The sequence below is a fragment of the Palaemon carinicauda genome, chromosome 31, assembly GCF_036898095.1.
Source record: "Palaemon carinicauda isolate YSFRI2023 chromosome 31, ASM3689809v2, whole genome shotgun sequence".
NCBI lineage: Eukaryota > Metazoa > Arthropoda > Malacostraca > Decapoda > Palaemonidae > Palaemon > Palaemon carinicauda.
Genome location: NC_090755.1, coordinates 61,882,474 through 61,904,264, shown reverse-complemented (window position 1 = coordinate 61,904,264; position 21,791 = coordinate 61,882,474). Strand labels below are relative to the sequence as shown.

The following is a 21,791-nucleotide window of genomic DNA, read 5'->3' as shown; positions in this document are numbered from 1 at the left end:
GGATAATGTTTATAGAAGACTCTAGTGGATTTCCAACCTGTGTATGAGCAGTGTCTATCAAAGTCCATATACTGAAAAAAGTTCAGGGAGGAAGCAATTTTTCTCGGATCAAGACCTGCGGGTGTACTGTCAGGATCTGCTTTGTGAATAAAGTAGGTGAGCTTCGCCCTCAGTTGTTTCAGGGATAAGTTTGATCCTGAGGTTTTGCCTATGAAGAGCTGTCCTCCCTTGAAGTCTGAAGTTCTTCGAAGATAGACCTTTAGACACTCTACTGGACATAGAGAGACATCTTCCTTCAAAAGACAGATTCTCCAAGGACCCCACCTTTTGGTGGGTAGCTTGTTTTTGGCGAGAAAGGTAGGATCGGGAAAAAGATTCAGTTCTCCCACTTCTGTGAACTGAATATGGCCCTTGTCTCTTGATAGGGCTACTATTTCACTAACTCTAGCCCCTGAGGCTATAGCGAACCAAAATATCACTGAGTTAGATTCTTTAGGGAGAAATCTTCATTGTTCAAGTTCGAGAGCAAGCAGGAGATACACCGTGCTTAATTCGCTACTAACAAAGGAATGGGTCGCCATGCGTGGCGCTGTAGTAGTACGGGAAGGGGATCCACCGGGTAACCTTGATGACGGCTCCCCTTCATTTTCGCCTCTCTTCCCCCTCAGAGTGAAAACTCTATTCGGGGTGAAGATTGCCATGTGTCGTATCAAGAAATACGTCCCGATATTGTGTGATATCCTTTAGAATTTTCTTAAAGGATACTCACGCCAGGAGTTAGAATTCTGGAGACCTATGGTCAATTCTCTGGGACTATCACTGTAGCTGAATATCCCTTAGAAAGCTGCCTAAAGGAACCTTCCATCATGACGACATGGCTGAACCCAAAAATACATTATTGTAACAGGATAAGTTGTTTTAATGATTATGTAAAGTAGAGCTATTTTCAAGTTTTTCCTTTAACATTTCACTACATTTCTTATGCCCATATGGGCAGAATGCTATGGTATTTATGTCCTTTTACCTTGGCTTATTGATAACTACATTTGTTTTTGTGTTTCTGCTATTGTAAATTAAGAACATGGTTGGGGGTATATTTTTCATCCTTATTCATGTAGTTTTTCTTATCCCTACGTAAGTGTAACTTTATATCTTCCTTTAGTCCATTACATGGTACAGTATAGTAATTTTGCAATGCTTTAGGTACAGGTTTTTGTAAATACGAGAATGTTTGTATAAATGATTAAAATTTTGATTCTCTCAATCTTTACTTTGTAAATTCTTAGGGAACAGTCATAATTTTATTCTCTTGATAAGTAGTTTACATTTTTTTATTAATAACCCTAATATATCTATACTGTATATTATATAAATTATATATATATATAAATATATATATATATATATATATATATATATATATATATATATATATATATATATATATATGTATGTATGTATGTATGTATGTACTCTACGTATGTACGTATGTACATACATGCATACATACATATGAATGTACGTACATACATACATACAATATACTCTATCATCTTTTCTCACAAAGCTATTATTACCTTCTACTCCACTTACTTTGAAAAATATCAATAAATTGTTGGTAAAAGCTAAGATGATAAAAATTTATCTATTTACATTTTTATATACTTGATATACATTCTCAATCTTTGTTCTGTGCTAGACCAAGAGAAATATAAATGTTCTTGTATTTATGGGGATTGAAACTTATGCCTAAAAAGAAAGTAGAGCAACATAAGAATACATGTACTGTATTGTATTTCAAGATTTATAGACATTTAAAATACTTATGAGTTGATCTTACCCAATATACATTGTGCTCTGTGCTTTGAAAATGCAACTTGAAAATATGAGAAGGGTTAGAGATTTGCATCCTTGAAAAAGCTACCACTTTGTGTTGCTAGCTGTGGTCACCATGTTTGTTGTAAATTATTTATGGTTTGTAGACTCGCAAGTTAACATGCTCTTCATGGTTGTAACAATTTTGAAGGATTTTACTCTATTATTGCTTGTTATGGTCATGGTATTTTGATTTTTATCAAGTTTTCTACTTTTGCGCTTCTTCGGTCGTGATCTACCTAACGCCACTCGCTCTTCTGAATTAAGCGTTGCTCATGATTACGTTTGATTCCATCGCACCGATGTGTTTTATGCCCCTTCACTAAACTGGAAGGAGCTTGCCACCTTAGAGACAGTTCCTATGTAGACTCATTATGATGAGTTGGAAGATAGTTCTTACTCTGAATATCCTCTAGACAGAATGTTATGATTATATAGAACATCTTTTTGCTTATGGTTTAGGGATGAATCAAGGTGCTATTACTAGCCTGTTGGCTCCAACAGTAGGCATAGTGGGTGGGGTTAGTACAGTTAGTGAACATCACAATGTGCATTATAGGTATCACGTAGGGTCTTTTCATCAGTCTTTGTCCCCTATTCGCACTTCCTTCATAGCCTTCTACCATTCATCTGTTTCTTCTTCCTTTCATCTTACTATCCAACTTTTAACGTTTACTTGAATGCACAATGGTTGGGTTGACCCCAGTTTCATCTGGGTGCTGAATCCAGTGGTGGGCCAAGCAACATGGAATCTTTTAAATTTTTAAAAGATAAAAATCCTTAAGTAGATGTTAACCCTTTAAAAGACATATTTTTTGACAGTTTTTTTTCTAAAAGATTCCAATTATATAATTGTATCATTAATTAAAAATATAGGTTGTTTAGATATTATACTGGTTCATTTAAAAAAAAAATATTTTTATTTTATGTACAAGTGATTTTTAGAAACAGTTTCTGACCCTTTTTGTGGTTATTAATGAGTTATCTCGTACAAATTACGCATATTTTTGGTCTATCACAAGATATCTAGTATGCTTAGTTTAATAATTTTGAAAATGGTCATTCAATAAAAAAACACATTGATGCTTGCTAACTGTTTTTACGCCATTTCAATAAAAAAAAAAATGTATAATATTTTGATGAAAATAATTTTTCTTCTTCATTTTGATAAAGAAAATTTTTTCACTTCATTTGGATAAACACATTTTTTTTCATTTCACATAAATCATTGTATTTCACATATTCCTGTGTGATAGGTTTTGAAATGGGCTCAGACAAAAACTATCATGACACGTCTCGCACATATAGCGAGACTTGTCTTTTCGGTTTTTCCTTATCATTCCATTTTGAAGAATAGAGGATACATTGCCTTATAGGAAGTTTCTTTTTTTTAGTTGTAGGAGGAATATCTACGGGAAAAGGCCTTCCTGAATAACTGGTAGGATTTTCTGAAATTGATAGCGTACCTGATCTTGTTTTACGTGATTTCTGTACATTTAATACAGTATACAGATTTAGATCTTTATAAGAATCCTTTAATAATAGATGTTATCAGATCCTCCTGTATATTAAATGCTAATCTATCTGGAATTTGGGCATATTTTTGTCCTCTGTTGTAGGTTGTGATGCAGATTGAGTCGGATCCTTCTAAGAAGTACTTAGAGGTCAGCTCCCTTGCATAAAACTACCAATAATCTCGGAGAAAGATGATTCTCATCTTTTCAAAGAATGCCATGTCCTTTTTTTATGAAGAGTTTATTCTTAGATGCACACGTTACACATAGGAGTTGCCGTTTCCTTTATTTAAAATTGAAGATCATGACATTTGAGGAGTAGCTTCTCCTAATCTCATGAAAATTCTTACCTTGGAGAAAGTGATGATTGCAGCTCTGTGGAGGTGTAACTTTGCCTATGCTTCTTTATATTTAAGGGGAGCTCATGTTATGTACAAATTGTATGCTTCTTTTTGGTCCCCTCATTTTGGCCGGGTATATTTCAAACAAGGAGTAATCTCTTTTTCACAGTTTTAATAGGTTGATTAATGGGGAGAGTTATGGTAATTCAATAGTGGTTAGTGAATACCTTGACTCAATTGATTAGCCCTTAATTTTTTATGCAATTCATCTAACCTGATGTACTGGTAAATTCTAAAACTTGGGTGCTAGAGTCTCTATTTCAAACTTCTCAAGTTTTAAGTTGGAAGGATGTTACAGGGTCACCACATTATCAACCTCAGGTTGACTACAAAACAAATTTTCAGGATGATAAACTACTGCAATGTTTGTCACCTTATGAATATTTTGTTTTTTGCCACTTATGTAAGTGGTTCTATATAACTAACCTTAACTGATTACCACTAGCCCACCTTTCTATATATGGAAATCAGCACCTGAATGATTTAAGATTCATTGTAATAAACTGAATTTTTTAAATAATGATTACCTGTAGACTTTCCCTGTATTCATTCAATCCTACTCTTCTGCCGTAGGGGAAAGCAAAATGGTTTTACAACTGACATGGCTGGTGTAGCTATTGGCGAAGAGCAGTACAGAAGTAGCTACATTTTTGAAGTGCTAGCTATAGAATTTCACTCCTAATCCTTTAGCTTTTCAAGTTGATCAACCAAAGTTGCCTTTTCAAAGCATGTAACAATGAATATTGAATAAGTATTGAAATTATAATTTTCGTTTTAAAATTTGGTTACTGTGCTGTACTTAGACTTGTGATTAGAAAGAACTAAAGAAATGTTATGGTTTTAGTTGGTTACATATCTGTGCAGGAGACTTATTTCTAGAATGTTATAATGTTATCAGGGGAATTACTGCTATTAATAAAAATCCTTTAATTCTACTATAACATACAGCCTGGTAAAGGTTTTTTTCCTTTCTTTATTAGAATGATTTTATAATAATTAATTTTGATTTAGATCCAGTTGGACCATTTTATGCTTGTATGTATTTTAGTTTATATTACTCCCAACAGAGACGTGGTGGCGATCAGGGGCCCTCTCGTCGAGGGCCACGTAGTCCACCTCCAAGACTAGGCTTTGGTGGCAATAATGGAATGGCTGGAGGGGGAGGACAGGGAGGGGCTGGTGGTGGGGGTGGTGGAGGAAGACGTAAAGGGAAGCGTAATCGCCGAAGAAAGGCTCGGAGAGGTGGAGGAGGAGCCGGTGGATTAGGTGGTCCTGATAGAGTACCACCTATGTCAGGTGGTAATCGTCAGCCTATTGCATCCATGCGAATGAGAATGGATGACTACCGGCCTCCACGGACTGGTAGGCTTCTTGGAGACCTTAAAGATGGTTAGTTTTTTACTAAACTTTGATTTTCTTGTAGGATTTGGTTTACTTCTATTATTCAACCACAAATTCTGCAAATAATATGAAAAACAATGCTAAGATAGAATTCCTGGGTATTTTGAAAATAACTGTCTAGTAATATTTTAGATAATTTTGTGTAGCTTAGACAAAGCTTTGCTTTCGAGATACAATCTCTCGATACTGTTGGACATTCATGAATTTTTGATAACACTTTTCTTGATACAGTTTTTGGAAATCTGCGATTGATTATTAGTAATTTTCCCTAGCTCATATAAACTCCATCAATCATATTGTGCCACATCGGGTCTGTCATGATTCCCAGACTCACTCTCTTAAGTTCATAAAAGAAGTTCAGTGGTAAAATGACCAGTTGTTGAGACGCTTCTGTACTTTTGTCCCGTCGTTGATGTCGGCAGCTCGTATGCTTCTCTTCCAACAATTACAAATTTTTAAGAATTTTTTTTTTTATGTTAGTTCAAGACTTCAAGTGTATATGGTTATGTCTTGCTATTTTTAAAATCAATTGTTTTGTGATATGGTTGTTCGTGGAAAAAGATCTTCATTCCTTTTCTGTTATATGTTGAGCAGAAATGCGTACCAAATATAATGTTCAGAGCTTGCTTGGTTACTAAATGACTGTATGGAAGACTGTGTCAAGCTAGTATCTAAACAGGTTTGTAATAGGGACTTCAAATGTAAAAGAAAATACTACTTAAAATTAAGGGGAGAGTTCAAATGTAAAAGAAAATACTACTTAAAATTAATGGGAGAGTTCAAATGTAAAAGAAAATACTACTTAAAATTAATGGGAGAGTTCAAATGTAAAAGAAAATACTACTTAAAATTAATGGGAGAGTTCAAATGTAAAAGAAAATACTACTTAAGATTAAGGGGAGAGTTCAGAGAAAGCTAGGCCAGTGGAATTGGCTTGCGATGTAGAAATTAGTGAACTGTCCAATGTTTATAATGAGGTTCATGTTCTGAAATATCAACCTGCAGTGTTTAAGGAGAATTTTACTTAGTTCATACAGTCTGATAGTGCCTGTGCTCTTTCGGACAGTTTTGAACCCTAGAATAGCTTCGCACAATATTTTGCCCAGCTATTGTATTTGTATGTACCATATGCTAGATGTATTGATGGAGCTCAGCTCATCATCAGGTCTAATGCTGCTTCACAAGTTTTGATCTCTCAATTTGGTATAATTCCTTCTATTTTGAAACCTAAGCCTGTCTGAAATCCTGGTTTGTACTTTAGAGCACTCCTTGCCTGCAGTGCTACAAATATAGCCAACAGGTACTCTTAAATTTTTGAAATTAAAGTGTTTATTGTATTAAAAGAGGGTAGGAAGAATATTTTTAAAAGCTATTGAGTGAAAAGAAACATATCAATATACGTTAGCATGTTTTATTTTACATCAATTGTGCTGACCTATTTTTTATCTACCTGTAATTTTTTGGCAGGTTTTTGTTGTGTATGTAGCATTAATGGTTTATTTTTTTACTTAGTTTTCTTTTTTAAATTTAGATAGAAATATATAATTATACCAGCCATGTATATGTATTCAGATCATATGTATAAGATTTGTTTTTATATAGGAGTGATCTTGGAATTAGGTGATTAACAGGAAAGCTAATGCTGTTAGTTTTTTCTTTTGGGTGGCAGGCATTGCACTTCTCTTAACATTGTTTGGATGGTGTGCGTGCATGTGTTTGGAATTTCATGGAACATGGAAGAATAGCGTAGATCATGTTTGTACAAAATTCGGTAACTCTGTGTTTTTCACATGCTGGGGCTATGAGTGTTTCATGGGTTTCCCTTGCAAGGAGTTAATTAGTAGTCTCCTCAGTCACAGAAATTTGGCTTTAAGCAGGAGGAGGCCAAGAAGTTATTGTTGATGTCATTTGTTAAATGGTTCCAAGAATGTTTACGACTGTGCTACACTTGTGAAGCTTTTCATCAACAATGTTATACCCCATTAACATTTTTGGGGATGCAGGAATTTAGAATTTTCCTGTGATGACCTATTGGAAATGTCCTTGCCAGGTAATTTGTTGGACAGGAGTTCAGGACCCGGTCAAGCTTGATAATTTCTAGTATTGTCAGTAACCTCACTCTCCTTGTGAAGTAGGGAGTGGGTGATGGGGAGCTTGTAGGTCTACCTGCTGAGTCATCAGTAGCTATTACTTAGCCCTCCCCGGTCTTTGTTTGATGGAGACAAGCTTTGGGGCTGATCAGTCTCCAGAGAAGCTTTGGGGCTGATCAGTCTCCAGAGAAGCTTTGGGGCTGCTCAGTCTCCAGGGTATTGTCCCTCTCCTTTGCCTCTACCATTGAGTGCCCTTTAAACATCCAAAATTTTAGTTGGTGTGTTTTTACTCATTTACTTTAATAAAAGACAAAGCTCAGGCACTTTTCTTTACATAAAATTCATGAGTAAACATTTTTAAGACTGAGAGCCTTGTTTTCTAACATATAGTTGTCAAAAACCCTCCTGGGTCCGTTGAGCCTTTTCAAAAATCCTCCTGGGTCCATTGAGCCTTTTCAAAAATCCTCCTGGGTCCATTGAGCCTTTTCAAAAATCCTCCTGGGTCCATTGAGCCTTTTCAAAAATCCTCCTGGGTCCATTGAGCCTTTTCAAAAACCCTCCTGGGTCTATTGAGCCTTTTCAAAAACCCTCCTGGGTCCATTGAGCCTTTTCAAAAACCCTCCTGGGTCCATTGAGCCTTTTCAAACTTTCTTGGACAGTCAATGAAAATGTCTCACATTTTTTTTGAATAGTGATTCAAAATATGATAAATGGCTTTTTCATGATTAAAGTTATAGTACAAAGCACTTTACATATTTGCAGCGTCTACCTCCTAACCTTGGTAATCGCATGTCATGTCTATACAAACTGTTGGGGGTGGATTTCTGTTGGTCTTATGCTGTGAGTCTGTGGCTCTTTATGGCCTGTAATGTGGGAAAATATGATTGATGGGCTTTATGGGGAAAAAAATTTGTTTAAAATTTTGTAGGTGGTTGATTTAAGTTGATTTCTATGTATATGTATAATGTATGCAATTTGTTTCATGTTTTTCATATTTTCTATGAAATGCGATTTTACACATTAAATGTTTTAAGATGGTGTTGGTGCTGCAGGAGAGAGGGGTCCCATTGAGCAGGCTGTAGTGCGAGCTAGGCGAGAGGCCACAACTCGCACGAAGGATACTTTTTGGACGAAGAAGTTGCTGGATGCTGAGGCAGCACAACCAAACAGGTAAGAAGTAAAGAGGAGTAAATACAGTCGTTCCTTGACTTTACGGGGTTTCAGAGTGTAGATACCCTTAAATGTAAAAAATCTGGTGAAATGTACCACGCTTTGATAACATTCCTAACTTTTATATTCTTTTATGAATAAAGAAAAATCTTTTTATACAAGTAGAAACATTTTAATTGGCACAAAAACTGTTGAAAAGGTAGAAAATAGCTTAGTAAAGAAACTTTACTTCTTGGTATTTTGCAGGAAATACACCGACCAAGTCCGTGATTGCTAGCTAAAACCTGCAAATACCCAAAATTACTACTTGTAATCCAGTGATTAGTCAGATTTGCAAGTCTTGAACCCGTAATTGTTAAGGAACGACTGTAACTTTAACAGTTATATTGTATCTGTATATAGTAATTGATTAATGTTAATAGAAATCAATGAGGAAGAACGTCATTTCATATTTGCATGAATTTTTAACATTTTTCTGAAGTAGGATACCATATCAAGGTTCCTTATTGATAAAACATTGAATTTTTACCTTTGTTTATATTTTGTATTAGGTGATAACACCTAATTAGATATGAGTGTTGGTGAACTATCTTTTAATGGTTTAAAGTACACTTAGATAGTGGCAACTTGTATAAATGATATTATAAAGAGTAGGAACCCCATTCATGGTATTATAATTTTGACTTAAGACTTGGTTAGAAAATAATTTATATTTCTTTCCTGTAAATCTTTGTATTGTATGTGACAAAATAATGATTTTTTCATTTCTGCAAGTCTTTAAATTGTAATTAAATAAGATAGCATAGTTTCATACGAGTAATGTTTATGTTTTTTTTGTATATTCCACAGGTGGGCACACAGTGGCTTCAAGGAGCTTTACAGAGATGAGCTAGGCTATAGTGACATTGGGGAGGGAAGTGGTGAGGAAAAGGGAGGAGGAGAAAGGGCTTCGTCACATCCACGTGACCCCAGAGACCCTTCGGGCATTGTTCCTCGCAAGGTTGGAGCCTCCCCCTCCCGCCCCAGATCCCCACGTGACCCACGGCGGAGGTAGGATGATAATCACTTATGGAGGCTATTGGGATATGGCCATTTTGCAGACAGTAGGCATAGTCTTCTACCCCATACTGTACTGGTTTTCTTCATGCTTCCTTCTTTGAGGAACATGGGATCTGTCTTGTAGATTATTTGTGGTCATCTTAGGAGATGCTTCAAAAGTCTGGAGGCATTTTTCTTTTGAGGGAATGGTCGTGTGAAGACTGTCATTCTGAGGGTTTGTTCTTGAAGAAGCAGCTTTATTGATTTGTTGTTGCCGTCAATTTTTGCCTCTTAGTTGGTTTTCTGATAGATCAAGTTCTGAAGTTTTCTTTGAAAATGGTGTTTTAATCTGACAGAGTACAGTTCTGTCGACTCTCGTGCTTATGTCAATGCAATTTTAGTCACTCATATTTTCTTTTAGCTATAAGCATATTTTGCTTAGAGTTAAATTTCACCTAGTAGAACTTTCAGTTGTGCTTTTATGCAATCATTGCCATTGCGCACAGCTAGTAGTCCTACCTCTCTGACAAGGAGATAGTGTTATTGGCTTATTTATATGTTATCAAACAGGATTACTCAGAATTCTACCTTTAGATTTTTATGAACATTTATCAAGTGTGTACCTTGTGTCTAATCAAGAACCGATTACATTTTGGTAGAGAAAAGTACAACACATTACATGTCTAGGAGTTTAAAAAGGTCAAATAGGATTTTAACTTTGACCCTAAGTTTTGAATTATGCAAACTAGAAACTTTAGGTTGCTTGGATCATCCACCAATGAGAGATTTTGCATACAGATCTAGGTTAAGGATGTAATTTAATCTTGGCCATATTTGGGATTTTAACTCTACTATTGAAGTTCTTGTTTATAGTGAGGTCAACTTTCAGATCATACTCTGAGACCAAGGTCAAAGATGTCAAAATTATAACTTTCAAAATTCTTAATTGTGTAGTGAGGTCAAGGTAATTCTCAGATGTAAAAGGTCAAAGAGGAATTTAGACTGATTTTGGTTCTGCTTGTTTCTGTGGTTATTAGAAGGATTGCAAAAAAGAAAGGAGGTTTTTTTCCACCGAAATTCTACCATGATGTGCTACAGGATTGGCGAAAAGTTATTAAAGTTTGGAAGTGATTGTAAGGCATCTTTGGGCGAAGGAACCTTTATGAGAGGTAGAAAGTTGAGCCTTGTCTGAGGTGTGCAACCTTCCTTCAAACGCTCTTGCAATGTGCAGTTAGATAGTTGTTGCTTGGCATTGTATACCTTGAACATAAGTTAGCTGTGCTCTTGTGATATTGATTTTTTGATAAATTTGTGGGTGTTGATATTTTTGTGTAGGCTATGGTAAGTATTTTCAGTTTCAATTATTGTGGTTTGATAGTCTTCTGTGCATATTCTGCCAAAATATGAGAGGGGAGGAGACATGTTTGTTTATAGCAGTCAGGAATTATCTAGTTTTAATATACTGTACAGTACCTACCTGGTAGGTAACATAATGATATGTTTGATATTTTTGTTTTGTTTTATGCATTACTTTAGCAATAGAAACATAATTTGTCCCATAACAAACCCATTACTCATTATTTAGCCCCCCTAAAAAAAATGGTCCAGATAACCCAGTTTCCATGAAAGAAATAGTAGTTAAAAAAAATAGCTGACAGGTAACTCTGCGTAAGGGCCAGTCAGTCATTGATACTGATTAATTTTTTTCATTTTATTACTCAATATGCAGTTTTTTATCGGAACAATTTTAACAGCATTCATAACTACAAAGATAACATTTATGAACCTGTTCACTTCTCATGATTACTGACTTTCCTTAAAAAATTTTCCTAGTTCTGGTGGTATTTACATAATTTTCTTCATCACTCAATAACTTAATTGCCTTTGCCAAAATCAAAGATTTTGCAAAGGTTATGTATTCATCCCTGTTGTCTGTTTCTTATTTTATTTATTTGTTAGTTTGTGAGCAACTTTACACAAAAAACTACTGTGCCAATTTTGACCAAACTTGGTAGTCATGTTAGATATGACCCAAGGATGAATCTGTAACATTTGGATGAAGTACATCAAAGTACAAGTATGCAGCAGTATTTTGAAAATTATCCCAATGTTAAGTAAATGGCAAATATTTTGTTAGTTATTTCTGTTTGTGAACAAAATTGCACAAAATCTACTGTACTAGTTTCAATGAAATTTTGAAGAAAGTACATGTAATTACAAGTATGCAGTGGAGTAAAGAGCAAAATAAGACTGCTTGGCGTAGCAAAGGCATGCTCTTTTCCGAATGCTCCTCAAGTTTATTAAGGATTCATTTATGATTTTTCGTCTAAGTTTCCTCGGGTAGGAAGTTCTCCCACTAGTAATTACTGTGTTGTTGTTCAGTATTTGCTGTTTTTTGTGAATACTTCCTGAAGAATACCATCTAATTTTATTACCAATTGTTATTGTATTCCCTCCAATGAGAAATCCTTAATGTGTTTGCACTATATATTAAGCGGTTTTAGTAAGCTTTAATTTTGTGTTAGCTAATAGTTGGTACTTATTTTGCTGCTTATCCTTATAGTTTGTTAGCTTATGTCGGGTCTGGGATAACTTGAGTATTTTCCATAGGGTTTGATTTGCTGGAAGTTTTTACAGCACTAAGATGAGGATGAAGGCCTGGTCTCATCTACTTAATATTGTTATTGGTTGGAAAATCTGATTGCTGCAGTCCTTAGGACCTCATTTAGAATCATCCTGCTACAGAAAAAGAAATATTACCAACTAAAAAAGAAAAATGATAAAATTAACAATATCCACAGTAACAGAATAATAAGAGTAGTGTATGACCTCATTGAGGGTTAGTGGTGCTGTACATATTACTGAAGGGTTGATAGCGTACCTTTGGTCCTAGCTTCAACCACTTTTTAGCCTTCTACTTCGCCTCCATTGCATTCTTCTACAGTGCTATTCAACCTCTTTACTTCTAATGACCACTTTCCTGACCATGGGTTTCCTTTCCTAGTCACCTTAATTCTTTTTAGCCTAATACAGTATTGATTTTCAACCCACTTTTCTCCGTTTGACTTTTCTCTTGACTGCTAATTGCACTAGATTACAAGTTCTTAATTTCCGATGGAAATCCGTTATTACGACATTTTGTAACTTTTTTTTTTTTTTTTTTTTTAAGCAAGAAATAAGATAATTTAACAGTTTGCCTTAATCAGCTGATTTGGGAAGTGTAGGTGCTAGTTTCAAAGGGCTTACAAATTTAAACAATGGAAGACGTATTCTCTGTGTTTTATTCCATAATAAAGTACGATACTAATGTGTGAATATTACTGTACAATCATTATTATTGGATTCATTGAAGAGAAATATCAGTGTTATTGAAATCCTATTATTTTAAATACAGCTGTTCCCTCTTTTTCATTTGTTTGATGTCGGCTAACCCCCAAAATTGGGGGAAGTGCCTTGGTATATGTATGGACATATGTTAATGAATGTTCAGATTTAAGTTTTTAGATTTATCTATATTTAAAAACGTGTCTTTCAGTAAACGTAGGTTTTGGCTTAAAAAGTGTTAGGAGTATGTAATGGATTTATAAGACTGTTAGGGTTTGTTAAATGTTAAATTTATGAAAATGAAAAAATATGAAAAATTCAAAAGATAATTCAAAGAAAATACTGTAAATTTCAGTATCTAGTTTGTGGATTTTCAGCTATTGGGGTGTGCATGGAACGAATCTCTGCGATAGCCGACAGATTACTGTACTTGGTGTATTTATTACTTTTATCATGTATATTGGAATAAAAAAATGCAAAACACTTATAAAAAAAACGCGAAATGACTATGTTCACGATAGTAAGCAAAGTGACATAATTATCAAATATATATGTATGGGGTTACAGTATACACTCAAGTCATCTGTGACAACTTTTTCATAATTTCTTGAAGATTGGCAACTCTCCTTTAGATGCATGTGACTGTCGGGCATATGAGGAAAACTTTATAATTGTTACGGGAATACCAAAATGGACATTCTTTTGAGGGAATGGACGTGTTAAGACTGTCATTCTGAGGGTTTGTACTTGAAGAAGCAGCTTTATTGTTTTGGTGTTGCTGTCAATTATTTGCTTCTTTGTTGGTTTTCCAATAGGTGAGAAGTTCTGAAGCAGCCTTCTTTGAAAATGGTGTCAAACTATTTCTGAAAAAATATTAAAAAAAAATGGTGAATTGTCCCTTTAAAATGAAAAATATTTGTTTTTTACTCCCGAGGTTGGCTTAAAATATTGTTCACTTGGATACATCGTTGACTGTGATCTTGTAGCCAAAGAGTTACGTCTTCATCTCAATAATGAGATCATTATCTTAGTAATCACTATTGATTTCATAGGAGCAGATCCTTTCACCCGCTCAAAGATATGATCTTTCTCCTTTATAATAATTGGGACAGTCAAACGGCTTTGTTAGTGTACGCAGTCAATGTCCGTCAGTGTTTCTTTCTTTTCCACTGCTTTCATAGAATTTAACATCATTTCCATGGTAGAATGTATTTCCTTTTCGTTGAAGCAATGTCATCTTTATCTACCTTACACTTGGGTCATAATGTAAGGCAAAAAGATTCATGGAAATATTTACTGCATAAAGCACAGAGATCACAACAATTCATGACATTGTATCACTGGGAACTAAGCGATGCTCTGTTCCTCGCTCACAAGCTGCGTTATGCCATTTTATTTCATCATGAAAAGACATTCGTCAACCACACTCACGAAAACTAGTCTGCCGGATCATATTTACAATGCAAACGTCAGAAGTTAAAACACAATTTTCCTGATAATTTATGGGAGATATGTTGTAGCCAAGGACTGATTTAGCTGCATACTTCAACTCCCTAGTGACTTCCTTTCTTCATTATTCTGTAACATTTTCATTAAGGCCCACCATGATAAGTAGCAAAGAACTTGAGGCTGATGCCTGAGTGTCTTTTCCGTACCTCCAATTTTATATTGCCTATGTGTGACTGCTTGCTTTGTTAATCAAATGTGTTCTCAAGTTTCTCATAAGGGGCATAATCTTTTCCTTGTAGAACTTTACTGTGATTACCTCATTCAAGTTTCTCAAATATGTAGCATTGTCTTTTTCTATTCTGTTAGTACTTAACTGTACAATGATCCTATCTCTTCCTTTATTAAGCTTTCAAATACTATAGTTATTATTATTGTTTAATAGCTAAGCTACAATCTTAGTTGGAAAAGCAGGATGCTTATAAGCCCAAGAGCTCCAATGGGGGAAAATAGCCTAGTGAATGAAACGGAATAGAGTGCCTGAATGTACCGTTAAGCAAGAGAATTTTATCCCAAGACAATGGAAGACCGTGGTTCAGATACTATTGTACTACCCAAGACTTGGAGAACAGTGGTTTGATTTTGGAGTGCCCTTCTAGAAGAACTGGTTACCAATAGCTAAAAATTTCTCCTTTACCCTTACCAAGAAGAAAATAGTCATTATGCAAATACAGTACTGTAGTTAACCCCTTGGGTGAAGAATTTTTTGGTTATTTTAGTATTGTCAGGTTTATGAGGAAAGAGGAGAATGTGTAAAGAATAGGCCAGACTGTTTTGTGTATGTGTAGGCAAAGGAAAAATGAGCTGAAACCAGAGGGGCATCTAAGGTAGTACTATCTGGCCAGCCAAAGGACCCATAACACTCTAGTGGTAGTATCTCAATGGGTGACCGGTGCCTTGGCCAACCTACTACTCTAACTATATTTTTTATCAATACAGTAAACTTGTATTTCTTAGGACTATCCCAATGACCCTCTTAACTCTTCAAATTTCATTTTATAAAATGGTCCCTCTTGTTAATGTCAATTTTCTTCTTAGATAATTTTCATTCTACTTAAATTCCATTATTTCTTACTCTTTCTCCATATTATTCTTTTATGTACTTTGCCCATTTCACATCTTTTCTATCTTGCTGCTGTCACTTCTCGATACTAAATTATTTTCATGATTCTTCCCTTTAAATTACAAACTATTCAGTAAAGAAGTGTCAGGTGTATGACTTGACAACTTTAAGAATTGGATTCATAGAAATTTTTCTTTTTGCCACCCTACCATTTCCTCTTCCAATACTTTATAACAAAGAAGATATATAACAAAAATGCTAATGAAAAACCATAGGAAAGAAGTTATAAGAGCCAGCCTAGCATTACGTTTCTTTGGGTGTTGCAGGCTGGCCAGTACTCTACTGAATTAGTATACTATACCCTTAGTAAGAATAAGTGATTTTGGCCTTTCTTTTGACAAAATTTCTTTGGTGGCTAGAGCATCCTTGAAGTCTGAGGGCTAGGATGTTAGGTGTAATATAGGCAATGGCAATTGAGGCTTCATTGAAGATAGCATTATTGTTGCTCATTGTGTGCCCAATAGCATTAGCATAGCTCCTGGTTTGCTACCTTTGCAAATTTCATCACATTTTCATCATGGTATTTCATGATATACCAAATGGCATAAGTGTTCAGAATTCAATTTGTTTGCATTTTGACAATGCTTCTTTAGTTTAGAGAGGTCTCTACGCTACATTATACTTGTTTGTTAGGCGTTAATATTGGCGCTTCTACTTCATCAGATATTGATGCACCTGTTTCATAATCAAACAAACTTTTGAATATTTTACAAAGGCAATCTATGAAACCTTTGAAAGATGATGATAAATGGAGACAGATCCTAGGTGATTCTGATATTCAAACCTGTTTAAGGGATTCTATATGAGTCAGAGAGCATTGATGATTCTCCTTTACTTATTTCATGAAAGGAGATTACTTAGAGATACTTCAAGAAAGGCAAGCAAGGGCAAAATTTTGGGAATGTGCTTCCATGGATAGGAATGAGGTAATAGTTGCATAAACTAAATATTAGCCTCAGTTTTCCTATTCTTTAATATACAGTATATGCCAAATAAAATCATGGATGAAGTTAAAAAGAAGTCCAGAGCATATGAAACTAACCAGTGGTCAGTTTTGATGGTACAGTAATCCCTTGGTTATTGCGGGTTTTACATTCCAAGTCCCCCATGATAGCTGAAAAACTGCGAAGTAGATACAGAAATCTATGGTACATATTTTAAAATTATTTTTATAAATCATATTTTTATTATCTATAAATTTAAGTTTTCATAAACACAAAAGTTACTATTTTTCAATATTAAACTTACCCGATAATCATGTAGCTGTCAACTCCGTTGCCCGACAGAATTCTACGGGAGGGATACGCCAGCTATCACTATACTAGAAGGGGGTGTACTCACAAGCGCCACCTGTGGCCAGGTACTACAGTACTTGTTGTTGACGCCACCTCACTTTTTCCTCTGTCGTGCTTCCGGCAAGACGTTCTTGGATACGCTTATGATTTTGGAGTATTGTTCACGGTTTGGTGAAGTATTTCTCTAAAATTTGCAGCTATTCGCTATACTAGAAACTTCTATATTAGCTTAGTTAGCTTTTGGAATTAATTTTATTATGGTGACGAAGAGAGTATGAACTCTCTTTCACCTTTTAATGGCCGACCCTTCCCTTAGACGGAAGTGTTGGTGTCTTAGAGAGTATAGACTCTCTTTCTTAATTTTGCTTAACAAAAGTTATAGATTTATTTTATATCTCTCCGCCTTTTATAGGCCTCTTCGATTAACTTCCTTTTATTATAAAATTAATTTTTATATATTCGACCTTTCCTAATGGTAGGCGGTCTTTTCTTGTACCGAAGTTAATTAACATTGAGCCCGTCATTTCGGTTTTACCTGTTAACATATGCTATTTTAATGTTTTTGAAAGAATTTCTTTGATAGTCTCGTACTGTTTTCAAAGTTGAACTAACGTTTTGTTTTGTCTCTGCAGTTGTTGACGTTTCAGAACGTTCAACTTGCGCTCTATCGTTACGATAGAGAGAGAATTTTCACGGTGTCACGTTGCAGTAAGAGTAACCGTGTCTAGCGTTTTGTTCATTCTTTCTTAACTTAATGGTTTTAATTCTACAAAGGAACTTTTCATTTTGGGAAATTTTTTCCTTTAACAGTAATATGTTTTAACGATATATATGATTGGGCTCTTCTCTCAGAAAAGAGAGAGAGAGAGAGAGAGAGAGAGAGAGAGAGAGAGAGAGAGAGAGAGAGAGAGAGAGAGATAGAGACGGAGGGAGAAAGAGGAGGATAAACGTTTCGTTCAAGCGAGTAACGTTGTTATCGTTTTTGCTCTTCTCCCTAGTCTCTTTAGGGGAAGAAGGTAAACGTTTCTAGAGTTTTTCTTGTTCTCAAGCTTTATGCGGTGAGAGATTTTAAACGTAGTTTATTTGATCTAGTGTTTAGTCTCTTTCCAGCCACTGAATTATTTATCTTTCATTAGATTTTTCTGTTACATTGTAATTCTGTTTTCGCAATTACTAACTTTTGAGAAAGGATAGAATTGCGTGTTTCAGGTACAAACCACTTAAAGTTTCGAGTTCAGTGAAATAAGTGCAAACAGAAAATCAAAGTGATAAGTGATTAGCGCAAAGTGTGTCAGTGTTGTGCATGAGGGTACTTCTGTGCGTGTCAGTCGTCCTCCCAGTCCGGGACCTCTTGCAAGCTCCCAAGCCCAGGGGAGAAGCAATGTCGAAGGGCAAAAGGGTTCGGCAGGCCTTGATCGGCGCACAGAAGTATCCTCGGTGGTTGCGGGCGTGTCTTAAGAGACCGTCACTCCCACCCGCAGACGATTGAGCCCTTATTTTGCTCGTCTGCAGAAGAAATTTTCGGGGAGAAAACGCTGGTCTCAGGTCTCAAGACCTCTTAAACGTAAAGTCCAGACCTATGCCAGACGTACGAAGTTAGAGTTCAACAACCCGGATGCAGTCATTGGGTTAGCTCTGACTCTCCTCAGTCTCAGGTGACTGCACTCCGCCTAAGAGGAGTAAGGTTCTGCCACAACAGATCTCTGCTGTTAAGGCTTTACCTCAGCAGACCTTAGTGTCTGCCGACCCCAAGTTGACTCTACTGCAGTCCATGCAGTCACAACTTTCAGTCTTGATGCGTGAGTGTCGGGCTGAGAAGGTTGCGCCTCCGCCTCCGCCTGCACTCGCTCCGCCTGCGCTCGCTCCGCCTGACCGCAGTACCGCCTGCCAGGCGTACGATGTTGAGCCACGTTCTGAGTTTACTGTTCCCAGTGGTGTACAGCTCCCTCCGCCTTCCTTAAGGCAACCTCAGCAATGGGATCAGGAGGCTTATACCTCTCTTCCTCCGCTTCCACTTGCTGCTCCACCATTGATGCAACTCTCGGTTGAGGTACAACAACCTCTCCCATCCATGAGTCAGTCTCCTCAGCTCTCGCTGCAGCGAGCTCAACCCTCCTCAAGGCAAGCACAACACCTTAGCCTTGCGCCTCAGGAACCTCAACTCGCGAGACAATTACTGCTCGTTCCTCAGGAACTTGCTACTGCGCATCCGCCAACCACTCAGCAAGCGCAACCCTTGAGGCAGCAACCTCATGCTATGAGTCAGCCACCTCAACGCATGCATCTGCCACTTTCTCCTCAACTTGAGAAATAACAAATGACAATAATAACACCTCATTACTTTCATACTTGCATTTGTAATCATATACATGTATGCCTACACAAACATTATGATAATGGAGGTTATTTGTCTTACTTATATAAAAATATATATGTATTCCTTGCAATATATTTTTAACAATATCGCAAAATATGGCAAAATATCTTCAAAACAAAAATGAATCATGAGTTATGAATGTAAGGTAAATATTATGTTGATATTAAAACCCCATGCAAGCATGCATGAAGCACTCTAGCACTGGTCATGGAATTTCTGAGAAATGTTAAACGCCATGCAACACGCTCTGCTTACCTTACAGCATGCTCTACATACAGCATGCTCTGCATACAGCATGCTCTGCATACAGCATGCTCTGCATACAACATGCTCTGCATACAACATGCTCTGCATACAGCATGCTCTGCATACAACATGCTCTACATACAGCATGCTCTGCATACAGCATGCTCTGCATACCTTACCGCATGCTTCTCAGTCATTCATCTTTGGTTGTTGCCAACTCACTAGACTGTCAAGCAGTTTCATAATGTTGCCTTCTAGTCTGCTGCTTTTGCACCATTGAAACCCTCACTGAGAGAACTTAACTTTTCTCGGATATGGTCCCTGTAGATGAGAAAGTGCTTTTCTCCCTCCTTCTGATATTCCCTTGAGGACTCTGTCATTTGGATAGGAGCCTTTAGCTGCGTAGCCTCCTATGGACTTTTATTTAAGCATAACATGCTTCCAGGGAAGGTAATGGTTCCATTTCAGTCACTAACCCCGTCTGTTACCACACCTGCTCCCATAGACCTTGAGCTGTGTTGCAAGACATGCAGTCCAAGCTTAGTCCTTGTTAAAGGATTTTTTGTTTACGGAGTCAGTGTGTCACTGGGAAGACGTTCAACAACCAGCAGAAGTGACTTGTTGTGACGCAGTGCGGCAACCTCAGCAACCCGATAAGGAGTTGTCTGTACGACCCAGACAGTCTAGACAGCTTCGGGTTGTCACTGTACTTCCTCGCTTCCCCATGGTTGACAGTTCACAGACTGTGCAGCAGTACCATGATCTTGTGTCCGGCTCCGTCAGACGACTGGCTTTTAAGAGCTCCCACAAGTCGTCGCTGTCTGGAGATTCTCAGATGGACTATGGATCTGACCAAGGAACTGGGCCTCCTGGTCAATTTTGAGGAGTCTCAGCTCATCCCATCCCAGACCATTGTCTCCCTGGGTATGGATCTTCAGAGTCGAGCTTTTCGGGCTTTTCCGTCGGCCCCAAGGATCTTCCAAGCCCTAGAATGCATCCAGAGCATGCTGAGAAGGAACCGATGCTCAGTCAGGTAGTGGATGAGTCTAACAGGGACACTTTCATCGCTGGCCCTGTTCATCGTGTTAGGGAGAATCCACCTCCCCCCCTTCAGTATCATCTAGCTGCTCACTGGATAAAGGACTTGACGCTAGAGACGGTCTCAGTTCCTGTTTCCGAAGAGAGGAGGTCTTCTCTCGCGTGTTGTAAGAACAGCTTTCTTCTCAAGGAAGTCTACCTTTGGCTGTTCAGAAACCCGACCGCCGTCTCCTCTCGGACACATCAGACACGGGCTGGGGTGCGACTTTGGACGGACAGGAATGATCGAGAACATGGAATCAGGAGCAAAGGACACTTCACATCAATTGCAGGAGTTGTTGGCGGTTCTTCTGGCCTTGATAAACTTCAAGTCCCTCCAGCTTAACAAAGTGGTGGAGGTGGACTCTGACAACACCACAGCCCTGGCTTACACCTTCAAGCAGGGAGGGACTCTTTCGTGAAGTTGTTCTAGATCGCAAGGGACCTCCTCATCTGGTCTAAAGATCGAAAGCTCACGCTGGTAACGAGGTTCATTCAGGGCGGTATGAATGTCATGGCAGATCACCTCAGCCGGAAGGGTCAGGTCATCCCCACAGAGTGGACCCTTCACAAGAATGTTTGCAGCAGACTTTGGGCCCTGTGGGGTCAGCCAACCATAGATCTGTTCGCTACCTCGATAACCTAGAGACTCCTATTGTATTGTTCTCCGATTCCAGACCCAGCAGCAGTTCACGTGGATGCTTTTCTGCTGGATTGGTTCCATCTCGACCTGTATGCATTCCCGCCGTTCAAAATTGTCAACAGGGTACTTCAGAAGTTCTCCTCTCGCAAAGGGACACGGCTGACGTTGGTTGGCTCCGCTCTGGCCCGCGAGAGAATGGTTCTTAGAGGTACTGCAATGGCTGGTCGACATTCCCAGGACTCTTCCTCTAGGAGTGAACCTGCTACGTCTACCTCACGTAAAGAAGGTACACCCGAACCTCCACGCTCTTTGTCTGACTGCCTGCAGACTTTCGAAAGACTCTCAAGAGCTAGGGGCTTTTCGAAGGAGGCAGCCAGAGCGATTGCCAAAGCAAGGAGAACATCCACTCTCAGAATCTATGTCTCAAAGGGAAGTCTTCCGTAGCTGGTACAAGACCAATGCAGTTTCCTCAACCAGTACCACTGTAACCCAGATTGCTGACTTCCTGTTATATCTAAGGAAAGTAAGATCCCTTTCAGCTCCTACGATCAAGGGTTACAGAAGTATGTTGGCAGCGGTTTTCCGCCACAGAGGCTTGGATCTTTCCACCAACGAAGATCTACAGGACCTCCCTAGGTCTTTTGAGACCTCAAAGGAACGTCGGTTGTCCACTCCAGGCTGGAATCTAGACGTGGTCCTAAGGTTCCTTAT

General features: G+C 37.6%; 1 protein-coding gene across 8 annotated transcripts in view; it reads left to right on the top strand.

Moving 5' to 3' along the window:
- Positions 1 to 21,791, top strand: part of LOC137624434 (serine/arginine repetitive matrix protein 2-like) — a 111,253-nt gene that overhangs the window by 30,909 nt on the left and 58,553 nt on the right. For 5 of the 8 annotated variants that reach the window (XM_068355193.1, XM_068355190.1, XM_068355191.1 and 2 more), the window contains exons 3-5: positions 4,858 to 5,179; positions 8,316 to 8,451; positions 9,301 to 9,501. In XM_068355193.1, the coding sequence (XP_068211294.1) occupies positions 4,858 to 5,179; positions 8,316 to 8,451; positions 9,301 to 9,501 (659 nt within the window). The remainder of the gene's footprint in view (positions 1 to 4,857; positions 5,180 to 8,315; positions 8,452 to 9,300; positions 9,502 to 21,791) is intronic. The other 3 variants (XM_068355192.1, XM_068355198.1, XM_068355197.1) reach the window with 3 other exon arrangements.